The 13,458-nt window shown below is 34.5% G+C and overlaps 1 protein-coding gene across 1 annotated transcript in view; it reads right to left on the bottom strand.

Annotated features, from left to right (window-relative positions):
* The window catches only part of SLC38A6 (solute carrier family 38 member 6), a 68,450-nt gene that overhangs the window by 29,738 nt on the left and 25,254 nt on the right, over positions 1-13,458 (bottom strand). The window contains exons 4-5 of the mRNA XM_061182654.1: positions 12,346-12,398; positions 9,108-9,147 (exon numbers count right to left, since the gene is read on the bottom strand). Coding sequence (XP_061038637.1) covers positions 9,108-9,147; positions 12,346-12,398 — 93 coding nt within the window. The remainder of the gene's footprint in view (positions 1-9,107; positions 9,148-12,345; positions 12,399-13,458) is intronic.

The raw sequence follows: 13,458 nt of genomic DNA, 5'->3' as shown, positions 1-13,458 counted from the left end.
GTTATGGGACATTACAATTAATTGCATGTGAAAAGGTATTCTAAGTCGTTCATATTCTCATAAGGAAAAATGCTACCAATTTGGTACAGAACAGAAGGAAGGTTTAGATTAACCTTCTCCACTAAAGGATTTGGGGGTCTTTGTTTATAATACTTTATCTATTCCAAAGAATCATACACATATGGTGTGATGATGAAAATCATGAACTGAATATTCTGAGACTGGCCTAGAGCTACTTAAATATATCTTCCAAGGGGGGGAAAAAAAAAAAAGTACTTGAAAACAAGGAATGCAGACTTCCTACACAATGTAATTTATTATCTGCCCATCAGCCTTTCTTGCTTGGATTAATCCAATACCACATGCTTTTCTAAAGTTTCAGACATTCATCTCTTTCAGTAATTTTCTATTATTTCTTTTAGATCTTTAGTTGTAAAAAGCTTCAATGAATATGAGATCATATTTCTTCCTAATATACAATCTGTCATTCTTCCCATAATTTCTATTAGCCCCTGGCTAATCATTTGATCACTTTTATCCTCTGTTGTAGCCTTAACTCTTTGGTTTTCAAATGGGAGTCCTATTTCATTAGATTCCAGTCTGAAGAATCATGTATATTTCAAGAAATATGAACTCACCAAACATATGTTTCTCTCTCAGAAAAAAAGATCTCAGCATACAAGATATAAATATAATAAAACATGTAAAATACTGCTTCTTAGAGAATGCTGGTGTTTGTTTTAAGAGCTACAAAACCACAGAGCTCATGATGGGGAAAAACTCCACTGATTAAGCAAGCAAAACAAAGAAAGACACTATCCTTTTCACGGTCTAGATTATTTTTTCCTAACCACAAGAAAACTTTCATGCAAGGACTAGCACCTTAACGTATTATATGTAGTACAGAGAGAAGCAAACAAAAATTACTGAATATACATTAAGTTAGGAATACATCTTAGATTTACATAAAAAGAACAGTTAGCTCAATAAAATAAAGTGGAGGGCTTCCCTGGTGGCGCAGTGGTTGAGAATCTGCCTGCCAATGCAGGGGACACGGGTTCGAGCCCTGGTCTGGGAAGATCCCACATGCCGCGGAGCAACTAGGCCTGTGAGCCACAATTACTGAGCCTGCGTGTCTGGAGCCTGTGCTCCGCAACAAGAGAGGCCGCGATAATGAGAGGCCCGCGCACCGCGATGAAGAGTGGCCCCCACTTGCCGCAACTAGAGAAAGCCCTCGCACAGAAACGAAGACCCAACACAGCCATAAATAATAAATAAATTAAAAAAAAATAAAATAAAATAAAGTGGAAAAGTTTTAAAGATATAAATTCAATAGGAATGCTCATATATCCATTGTTTTTAACCCAAAGGTTCACTAGCTCCAAAAGCTGCTTGCCACACCTTTCATCTCATGTCTTCTATTAATAGCATAAGGAAGTGTTTAAGGACTTATCTTAGAGACAGGTCAAAAGCAAGAACTTGTAAATGATTTTTGCTGACATCGATACACAGTATAGACTCCTAATACAAGACACACCATGTTGTCCTTTAAATTAATAGCTGTAACAGGGTCATACACAAGAGCCATGGTTATAGCTAAGTGGTTCTGGCCTTCATACCACCAAAGCCAGAATTAGGGCTAGAAGACATACCTTGGTGACAGGTATTTAACCATTACAAATCATTTAGTTTCACCATATTAACTAAATAGGTATTCTTTTCTCCTTCATTTTAAACATAACAAATAGAACTCATTTAATAGAAACTGCCCTGGGAGGGAAATAAAAAATCTGTCAACTTAATCGAAACACAGAAGTTGAAAGCATTCTTTAAAAACCATGTGGAGAAGCAACTGTTCTATTAAGAAATGACTAAAATAGGGTAAAATTTGATTAGGCAATAGCAAATAGTAAGGTATTAATATTGGTTGATCTAATCCTAAAGAGAAACACATGAGTTGGGAGCATGGAGGCTGAGGGGAGAGATGTCCAAAACACAAAAGGGAAAAGTGCTCTGGAGGAGAAGAATTATAAGAACAGCGAACATTTGGGGGCTTAGTATGCCTATTCTAAGTGATTTGCAAGTTATTTCCTCATTTAAAGTTAAGTTTAAATTTATTTCCTCACCACGAACCTGTGAGGTAGACATTTATTTCACAGGTGAGGAAATGGAGGCACAAAGAGTTAACTTGCCCAAGCTAGTGATGGTGGAAGCAGCCCATCTGGCTTGAGAAATCTGCACTGTTAACTGTTACATTATGAGAAAGTGCAGAGAAGCAAAGTGGAGAAGAAATCCACCACAGGAAAAAAAAATAAGAAAATTCTATCAAAAGGACCACTCCCCAGCATTATTCTTTTTTTTTTCTCATCACCATTTAAACAACAAATTGCTTCCGAATGCTGAGTTTAGCAGTTGGGTTCAAAGAAAATAAAGAATTTCTACAACACAGAACATTAGTTAGAAGCGTTAAAAACACTTATAATGTTCATTTCACTTTGAGATGTATTTTCATTTCAGTTTGTAGCTGGTTTGGTAAAGTGTTTAGTCAAGATTCCTCAGACAGGCTAAGGAGTTTCATGATAGGACTACTGCATTTACCACTATGATTCTACTGCATCTACAGCTATTACTGTAGTTTAGAAGAGAAAGTGTCCTGTTCTCACATATTTGAGATATTAACACTACACTGAAATTGAAAAAAATTAATACAAAAACCAATTCTTCTTCCCACAAACCCTGTACTCTCATAGGCTATTTTTCCCAGGACTCCTTAAAAAAAAAAAAAAAAAGACAAAGCTTCAATTGGAGTGTGGACCTAAGAAACCACTAGTTTACAAAAATAATCTATCCTTTTTGTTAAACACTTAAACACACGTATGAAGATAAGATTATGTAGATCTATTTTTAAAACAGAATTAGGTTTTCAGCACTTGGAAGAAGTTCAGCAACTTCTTGAAGGATTAGTCAGCCTGCTCTAAACAGATGTACTATGGGAGGAAATAATAAGTTTGCCTTTCCTTCTAAGAGAGATTCAGTTTTACTTCAAACATGTTTTTAGTCATGGACAGCAACTGGTTTATTCTATTTAATGTGTCTTATTAACCTGGTGTTCCTACTAAATGTCCAAATGCCACTGAAAGTATATCTCCATTCAAAATAATACACAACACAATCTCTCTCGTTTTTAAAAAGGACTTTTTAAAAAACTCTGAAAACAAGGTCATTTCCCTAATTTGTGCACAAATGGAAATCAAAAATATATGGAGGAACTTTTCCCCCCATAACCCTAGGAAAATATATATCTTTGTTTTACTATTTATCAAGATCTTAAACTTGAAAAAAAACTGACCAGAATATTTACTATTCTGAGAACCCTATAATTAAACTTCAATTAACAATTGTTACTAAGAAATACATTATTTTCAAAACCTTTTTAAAGTGACATGTAACCAGTAAATTTTGTCAAAGGAAGGACTTGTAAGAAAGACTCCCCTTCCAAATTTCCTTTATTTCTCCTATTCTAAGACAGTGCTTTCTAGAATTTCTGGACAATACTATTCAGGCCTCAAAAAAGCTGCAGTTTGACTACAGATGAGCTGACCAGAAGATGGCGTTGTAACAGCACTCCCAATCCCTGTATCCCAGGAGATGGTACAAACCAGTAATTCTAAAAGACTTCAGTTACCTTACCAAAAAAAAAAAAATACACACACACACACACACACACACACACACACATATATATATATATTTCAGTAAGAAAGTAAAGCCAAAGGGTTTCTAACTTAATATTAAATCACGATTTTGAAAAATACTGAGAATTTGAAATTTTTATAGTTCTCAACTGAGAATGATCTTATTTATACCTTTCTGCTTATGAGATTTAGAAACTGTGCTACTTGACCACATAAAAGGGCTGCTGAGTTTCTCTTAAAACTTAGATACCCAAACTGAGGCGTTAATCAAGTCTGCTGGAGTAGGTCTGTGGGATCTCTGCCAGGCTGGAAAATCTGGGTCATTCTAGCAATTTCAGGAGGTTTCAGTAAGTCTACTAATGTTTAGGGTTCCCCTTTCACAATATGTAACAGTGACTCAATCTTTATTCTCCTTTAAAGAACTAAGGAAAGAATATGCTATCCATAGTGGTCCTTCATATTTTAAAAGAGCAAAATAAGAATTTAACATACTCCTTGCGTTTTGAGTTGAGCAAGATATGAAACCAGAAATGACATCAATTAACTCCACTTTTATCACTTACTCATCAGAGTTAACAGGACTTTCAACTTGACTAAAGATGATTTGAGGTTTACTGCTTGATTTCTAGGGATATTTTAGCCAACTGAGTGGTCTATCTCAGGAGTTCAAACACTTGTGAAACTACTTACCTTGGTTTTTAGGAAAAGAATCTCATAATGCAACACAATTAGAGGAACTATGTGGAAACTACCTGTACTTACAGTTCTTAATCCTTTAACTTGTGGTCCACTAAATTCAAACTCTCAGCCAGAGCTCTCTTCCCTCTAACAGCGCTAAATATTAAAACTCCCAGATGCTTCTTTTCTGACTTTATGTCCAAGCAACAATGACTCTCAGCAAATGTCCCTCCAGTGCCTGAGGCATCGGGCAGCTGGGGGCTCTCTGGCTCTGGCTCTGGCCTATTTTGGGCCCCTAATTTATCAGTGTTGGGAGGCAATCAGGAATTGCTTCTAAGTAGTATTTTACTACGTGGCTCTCCATTTTCTAAAGGTAATGGTTTCCATAACCCTAGAAAAAGAGTGCTAAATTTAGTGAGTCACATTTTTTTCTATTATAAAGTTTAGAGATTTTTCAAAGACAGTAGATTTTTCCAATCTATTTGTTAGACCACACTAGTGCCCTGTGACTAATACTTGGTGTGTGATTGTACTGGGGAAAAAAGGTTTTCTGTGAAGTTCTGACAGTCGATTTTTCCCTGAAGAAACCATATGCTCACTTATGCATTTTGTGTGGTCTTCTCTTGCCAGTTGATCTTCCTTTTTTAAAGGAGTACCAAACCAGGTCACTGGCTTTTCCTTCTCTCCCTCCTTCTCTTATTCCTTACTTTCTTCCTATAATAAATAAGATTTATTAAACACCTACTAAGTGCTAGGTACTTAAGAACATAAATGAATGAGCAAAATTACTTAGATATATGGAATACAAAGATGTAGGGAATAAACTGAGTCTTACCAAAAGATCCATGTAACAAATATTCATCAAGGACAATTCATGATCATCTTGCTTCTAAAGGCCCCTGTTTCATTTTTCTCATAGATTCATCAGGGGCATAGAATCCCAAGAAAACTGAGAAATGTTTAAATGTTACAAAGAATAAAAGAGTTAGGAAGCATTAATCTACGACATGATTATCCAACCTGAAAGCAGAAGATTTTAAAATACTTTATCCATTTTACATAAATAAGATCTAACTCTCCTCAATATTTTCAACCTTTTAATTTTTATATAATTCTAAACTATAAACCACTCTATGGGCTTTCAAGTTTCTTTCTATCATTTATATAGTATATATAAAATTGTCTCCTTGAAGCAAAATCTTAGGTTTTTAAACAGAATTTTTTAAAATTGTCTCATTCATTCAACAAATATTATTTATTGAGTTCCTCTACCAGAAACTAGGTCAAGTTATGAAAACACATAGTTCCTGTCCCCAAGGAGTTTTAAAAATCCTCAACATTTAATCCTTTCATAGCTTTTCAAGCATTTACTATATCAGAGCAGAAAGAACAAAGCCTTTAGAAGTAGACCAAGTGAGATTTGAGTCCTGGCTGTATTAAGGGGTAAAGGTAAGCAAGTCATTTACCCCTTCTGAGCACTGATTTCGACCTCTGTAAAACGAGGATAGTATCATCTACCCTGAAGAGCTGTTGTAAGTATAATTAATGTGTCTAGGAGGAGGCTTGACCTAAAGACAATCTATTATATTATTTTTCATTTCTAAACAACCACTGAAAAACTCCAACCATTTATACTAATAGTGAATATACTATCTTTCAAAAATGCTATCTGAACTATATTATATATGCAGATAGGCATGTAAGAAGTGCAAACATTTAATCTGATGCTATACACTTCATATCACCTTATAAATATCCAATGTATTTCCAATTAACAAAGAGAAAAGTCAAAATCCATTTTGAAAGAATAACATTAAATAAGTCATATGCACAACATATTAAAGATCCTCCCAAATAAGTATGCTGTTTCTTCTCAAGCATACATGGCTTAGCGCTGTTAAGGGCTTCCACAGACCTAGCTTAGATTAATCAAGAAATTACCTTGTAAGCCTGCAGTTCTAGATTCTAACCTCAGAGGCTCAGCGGCTGCCCTAAAGGGTAGTTCTAAGAACTGAGACTCCCCTTTCTGAAAAAGAACAGCATCCATGAAAGCTTTTAGAGCAATAGTTTCTGACTTGTTAAAGATACCTGAGAAAAGACCAAATCATCTTTTGAACCAAGCATAACCCTCCCACAAAACTTTCCTGTAATAAAAATATTTTAATGCTCTGAAGGAATTAACATGCCTATCAAAGTGCTAAATTAGAATGTGACTTTTGTGGTAAGAAGGGACCTTAAGCTTCGTGCTTTTCCCATCCTACCCCCAGCAATTTAACAAAGAGGAAACTGAAGCTGAGAGGAATTTTCCCAACACACATGGCTACCCAATGGCAGAGACTGGAGCAGACAGAATTCAACATATCTGACTTCCAACCCAATGTTCTGCTCAGAAGAGCAAGCTTCCAATTCTACTATAATAAAGGAATGATTATATGCACATCTTGCTAAGACAAAAGAAGAAAAAGCTCCGAAAATATGTTTCAGTTATTATTTAGTGGGCTCTCAATAAATAAACTTTTAACCAATGTGAAGAAAATCATGAGGACATTATTCTAAAAACAGAATAAGCATTACCAGTTTTTCTGAATTTGAGGGACATTAAAAATTTCTGTGATTGCTTCTAAGTCACTTTTTAAAAAAAGTTTCTGAAACAAAGCAAGCAAGCAAATCAACAAACAGAGTTGGAAGAACTGATGATTTATCTGCTAGCAAATGCAGGAATTCTTTCTAGAACATTCTGACAACTGACCAACCAGCTCTGTTTGAATGTTTTCAGGGATACAGAGCTTTTTCAAAGGAGTGTAGGCCATCTCCATTATCACACAGCTTAGCATTCCAAATGAAACCAGACCGGCTTCACTGTAGATTTCTACCCATTAGAACCAGTTCTGCCCTCCAGAACAATACTAAATTAGTCTAGTATCTTTCTATATTTCATGTTCAGCTTTTCAAATATTTAAAGCTAGTGATCAGTCTAGAAGTCCCCTTTTCTTCTTGATAAATATAGCTGGAATATTAAAAAGTACTTGGAAATAGCACATATAAATCATATTCAGCTCCATTAAGCTTAAAAAAAAGGTTTATCCAGTTCCAAGTATTGTGCTAGGTTCTGGGACTACAAAGAGAAATGAGACATAATCCTTGCCTTGGAGGAGCTGACAATATAGTGGGGAAGTAAAAGCATATACAGAGATAACTTCAACCTAATAACAGCAAGTGCTAAAATAGAGTCATGTACAATAACAGTTGCACACCAGATTAGGGAACAAGGAAGAGATCAGGGTAAAGGATACAGAGAATACAACAGCAGGCATTTTGCCAGTCACAAATTTAGATCCAAAGTCCTGGGTTGAAAACTCTACATAAAATAAACAATAGTTAACCCTAATCCAAACAAAATGTGCTTGATGGTTCTCACTAATCATATAGAGAGGAAAATAAGGGATTGAAAATATCAAAACGTACTTTCACATTAGCGACATTACAAGTGCACATTTAAGCAATACGTATTTGCTAAAATAAAGTATTCCAAAGTAGATCTTAAAATCAATGATATTACATAGATTCATTAGGTAAGAGACTGGTTACTGACGCTAACGTGAAGAGTGAAGTGTGTGTTACAAGGAAATTACTTGGTACGACATCCAAGAAAGCATTCTTCTCCTTCAATAATATTTTTTTTTACCCTGAAAATTCAAAGAATTAAAACATGAATGTTCAGGATTTCCAAAACAATGGCAAATACAATTTATTGTTGGAATGTTAATTTTTTCCTTGACCAAGAAACTCATTAAAGATGGAATTTTGTTGAACAATACTTAAAGTGAAATAGCTCAGATCTCGAGTATCAGTTAAAATTTATTAAAGCTGTCATCTTTAAATTATTTTGAACTGTCACAGATAAGAAATAAGATTAAAATTTCCTCTGACCATACCTTCTTGAATAAGATCCAAAGTGCCTATCAACCTTCTCTGTGTATTTAACCTTAAAGTAAAAGTATTTATTTAGCACTCCAGTCAACGGTAAAAGAAAATTAAGATATTGTTCAGCATTTGTAACTTCTTTACAACATATACAAACATGATTCCCATAATATTTTGGATTTAAATGTTTAATACATTTAGTCAATAACTATCAATAATTAAAAGTAATTTTTGTTTCTACATAGTTCTTGATATCAGGATCATTTTTTAATGGGAACAAGACGCAAGATAAATGTGAGAATACTTTTCATTTGTCTCAAGTTTGTTTATTTTTTAAACCACGTGGTCATTTTCAATTTCTTGGTTACAAAAGGAGATTGCCTTTCCACACCTGACACCGCCATGTAACACCACTCCCTCTAAAGCAGTATACGCCACTGGGGGTGATCAGGACAAAAGTAGAGGGGAAATACTTCAGAATCACCTGGAGAGTTTTTCCAAGCTGTACCTCACCACTATTACAACTACAGAAAGCCCATGCTTTAGAGGTGTGTTGCAGACCTAATAACAAGATTGAAATCAAGGGTTTAGCTGCAACTGAATTTAGAAACTATTGTCCTACAAGAGCTGCTAAAAAGGATTAAAAAAAAAAAAAAAAAAAGAGTAATGAGGACAACACACAGGGCTTCTGAGACACCTTTGTCTACAGAGGTTCAGGTTCCCAGCTAGACCTGTAGTAAGGCAAGAAACCAAAGGAGGAAATCATTTCCATCACACTTACGCATAAGCAGTGCACTTTCAGTTGCTTACCGCCAATATTCTGAATTATTATGGTGCCTGCTACCACCACCTAAAAAAGAACAAATGTATTCAGAAGATGAAAGGGGAAATAATACAAAAGGATCAGTATTTTATTAAAATCCAATAACTATGACTTAAAAACAAATGTAGAAATTGAGTGAAGAAAAACTGAAAAGAATACACTTTGCCAGCCATTTGTAATATACAAAACTAACAATCACCACATAAAAAGCCTTTCTTTAATAGTTCCATGGTTACTATAAAGAACAGTTTTGTGAGTTTTCCTGGCAGTCATTTTTAAACAGTTAAAAGTGTTAAAAAGCTAGTAATCAATGGTTATCAAAGTACCAAAAAACTGAAATTGAATCTATCTGCTCTCATTCTCCCTTTTTTACTGGTTTTCTCACTTTGCTTTGTTAGGTAGACTGAGACAGTTTGAGGTGTGTTGTGTCAATGCCGCACTGCATAGAAGGGAATAATATAGTCTGCAGAGTGTATCAGCTTGGCATACACCAAGCCTTGAACATCCCTGTCACAGGGATTAATAAAGTCTAGAGCAGAAAACTCTCGAGCCCACATATTCTCACATCTGAAAATTGAAGCAAAATGTTTCAAACTCAATAATATGAAGTGGACTGAGTGCAAGACAACAGGAGATGGTAAAGAGTGTAATATATTGGAGAAGTCCTTCCGTTTCAAAATGGGGCAGCTGCTGCACAGCTCTGGCCAGTTGCTGACATGTGAGAATGTGAATCCAGTGTAGCTCAATCTTCTGCTTTTTCAAGAAAAGTCAGAAATTGAATTCTTTTAAAATGTCATAACTCTTTGTTGGCAATCAGCTAAAAATAAAAAAGATTTGAGCCAAACAAAATATGCCTGAGGACTAGGCTCAGCCTGCAGGCTTGCTATCTTGTGATCTTTGATGACATTCCTGGGAAACTCAAGATAGCACTTTATCCATTCCTGGTCATCAGATGTACTCAGGAGAAATGATTAAACATTCTGCTTCCACTTGGGCCTTTCAGTCACTTACATCTTGGTGGATCTGTACCTCCAATGTATGTTTCGAGCTGACTAGCTATCTAAGATCATTACTACATGGACTGGGAAGAGATGACCCTTCCTCTCCTAGGAATTCCATCAGTGACACAGCATTTGCCTATCCTGGGAATAAACTAAGTTATTGAGACCTAGAAGCCTTGGGGTCTGGAAAGCAGGGCTAATGATAGAAACACTTGGCAAGATGTCTTTGAATGTGGTAACTGCCACTCTAACATTTTCCAGAAAAATCTTTACATATCAACCCATTTAAAAATTAGTTCCAAAGTGTCACGCACAGTTATTTGTGAAAAGACTTTTTTGAAATCTTTGTATACTATCTTTCATATGCAATTGATACCTATTGTCAATCACACATGAAATTTGGATTTTTCTAAGAATATACTGCAAAAAGCATAATATCAGCTTATTGATGACTATCTTCCCATTTTTTGTCTGAATTTAAGCACTTTTGATCTAGAAAGTCAGTGTATCTTTCTATCAATCTATTGATCTATCGATCTATCGAGATTTCCAGTGCCTAGCACAGTGCATGGCACATGGTATTTGCTCAATAAATATTTGTTTGACAAGTACATAAATCCATTTATAAACAATTAAAAATTTTCCTTAAAAAGTTCAAAGCATTTCAAAAATATTTAATTTTCAGAACAATGTTACCCTATCATATGTCATATCCATATTCATATAATATCTGAAAAGAAGGAAACAGGAAAGTTTCAACCCAACTGTGGAAGTTGAGAGAAAATATTAAACAAACAAACAAACAACTCCTCATTTAGAGTATTCTGTCTGCATATCTGCCTACTAAGAACTGTGTGCATACATTAAAATGATAATGCAACTATTGTAGAGTTTTAGGAAACGGGGACTCTCAATAATCCATGTTCTATCTTGTAGAGTCTGCTGATATCCAAGGAATGCAGGAAACACCAATGTGAAATAACAGTGATGATGCTTAGTCATGTTTACAGATTATATTAAATTAATTGGAGAGTTTTCTTATATAAATAACATTTTCTTCTTCTTCCTTGATCAAACTGGATACAGTTAATTGATCATGATTATACCAAACATCCTGATCTTCAAGAAAGAGAAACTGTTTAGATGATTAACAAAAACCTTTACCCTCAAAAGTAACATAGTCTCCATTTAGTTCAAGTTTCAGGCTAGTAAGATAAGCTCCAAACCATGAGGTTACATAGTATGATTTAAATCTTCTCTTTTGTGCTTTAAAACCAAAGCTAATTTGAATGTAAATACACATTCCCCCCCCAACCATTACATAGCTATATCTTTTTCCTCCCAGACTCACTTCTTAGAAGTTAGTTCAGCCATCTACAAATACAGCATTGTTTTATATTAAAAACAAAACAAACAAAAAATACAAACAACAGATTTACAAATGAAAAGAAAAAGTCCTGTTTGGAGCCAACACGTAAATGGGTTTTAGAAGTATGATAGCTCTTCAGAAATAAAAAATTATTAAAGCACTAACAATAATATTACCTGATTACCTGTGGAAGAAGACAGTATTTCCTCTACCCATTAAATTAGTTAAGTATGCCTATCACAGATGAATGCCCAATAAATACTGTTGTTATTTCTCTTATTCTAAGGAGGAAAAGTAGTAGATTTTGAGTCTGGAGTCCTATGTAATACTGGCCTAAGTAATTGTAGACAAATAGGCCCCTTCCCTTCTCTGGGCCTTAATTTCCTAACCTATAAATGAGGGGACATCTAGATCATCTTTTAGCACTGTTAAGCTCTTAAATGATATGATCTAATTATCAGTTTTTTTAAACATGCTATAAGTTTAATTCTATGCTTATGTCTTGTCCTGTCTTCACGAGAATTTACTCAGATAATATAATCAAAATTAATAAGAAAAACTTAAAGCAGGCCATCGTTACTGATTTAAAATTATACAAGTCACTGTTCTCCTTCATTAGGGTAAAAAACACTAAAAAAATTTAAGTGTTGAATTAAATTTATCAATGCATTTTTAGGAAGGGCATAGAGATTTCTTCTCTTTCTCTTCCTGCTCCCATCATTCTCTTTCTTCACTTTAGTTTCCTTTTATTCCCTTAATTTCTTTCTCTTTTATATATTTGTCTTTTCTAACTGGAAATGGAAGGAAAAAATCCTTTCAGGATTTTGAACACAGCAAGGAGAAAAAAAAAATTACCTTTCCAGGTAATCCAAATGCAAAGAGTCCAAGATCTTCATAAGATGTCACAGCTGTTAAGAGAAATTATAACTGTTATTTTTACACAAAACTATTTGTGTGCCAAGTCTTACACAGAAGAAAGCTATTCCACTACTACCTGATAGCTATTGGATTGTCACACTAAATTTAAAGCAGAAGTAATGACTTTGGGGGAAACCTGAAAACTTATGATCCATAAAGACAGCGTCCTCTTAGAGTAAGTAGAGCTTAGCAATTACCAAGGTTGTCTAACAACTACCCAGGCTGCATAAATTCAAATAGAATAATTACTCAAGAACAACCCACTTCTCACTAAACAGTACTTGCAGACCACACTGTCCAAATGTAAGTTTTCATTGGCAACAGCTTCTGAAAACTGCCTGTGTAAATAAAACTTGATAAAGTACAAAAGTTGCATCATACTTTCAGAGACATTCACTTTTCCAGGCTACCTAGGATATGATAATGTATTCATGATAGAAACAATACCCTCATCCTGCAATAAGGGTATATATTTTCTTTTTCATCATAAAGAGTATGAAATTACATTTTCATTCCACATGTTCGAGAAGTGTGATCACAGAAAAGATGAAAATTAAATGGCTCATAAAAGAACCAAATGTGTCCTTAGATGATAAAGCTTCATGTCATAACTAGTGATGTCACAGGTAAAAATAAGAGAAGTAAGAACATTTTACATAATCCTAAATTTGAAAAGCCCTTAACCTCACAGTGCTTACCCTGAAAACAAAAAAGCAGGTTAGCAGATACTAAGGCTTGCTAATAGCAACACACATTTCCTATTGAGTCAAAGATATGGCTCATCATTTCTTAAAGAAAGTTTTTAATATATACTCTCAAGACATACATAGGTTTCTTTACCACTACATTAACAAAAAACTCCCCTATACTTTCATAAACAAAGTCTACCACATATGAAAAAATAAGCATTTTGAAAACCACATATGGTCTCTACATGTTATAACTATTACAAAGTCAGAAAGAAAACAGTGAAATGCTAAAAAAAATAAGTTTAACTTAAGAACAAAAATTGTTAACATTTTAAACTTTTTAAAACTTTATTATCAGAGT

Source organism: Eubalaena glacialis, chromosome 2 (genome assembly GCF_028564815.1).
Source record: "Eubalaena glacialis isolate mEubGla1 chromosome 2, mEubGla1.1.hap2.+ XY, whole genome shotgun sequence".
Classification (NCBI taxonomy): Eukaryota; Metazoa; Chordata; class Mammalia; order Artiodactyla; family Balaenidae; genus Eubalaena; species Eubalaena glacialis.
Note: the sequence above shows the minus strand (reverse complement) of the source record. Positions and strands in the feature narration are given on the sequence as shown.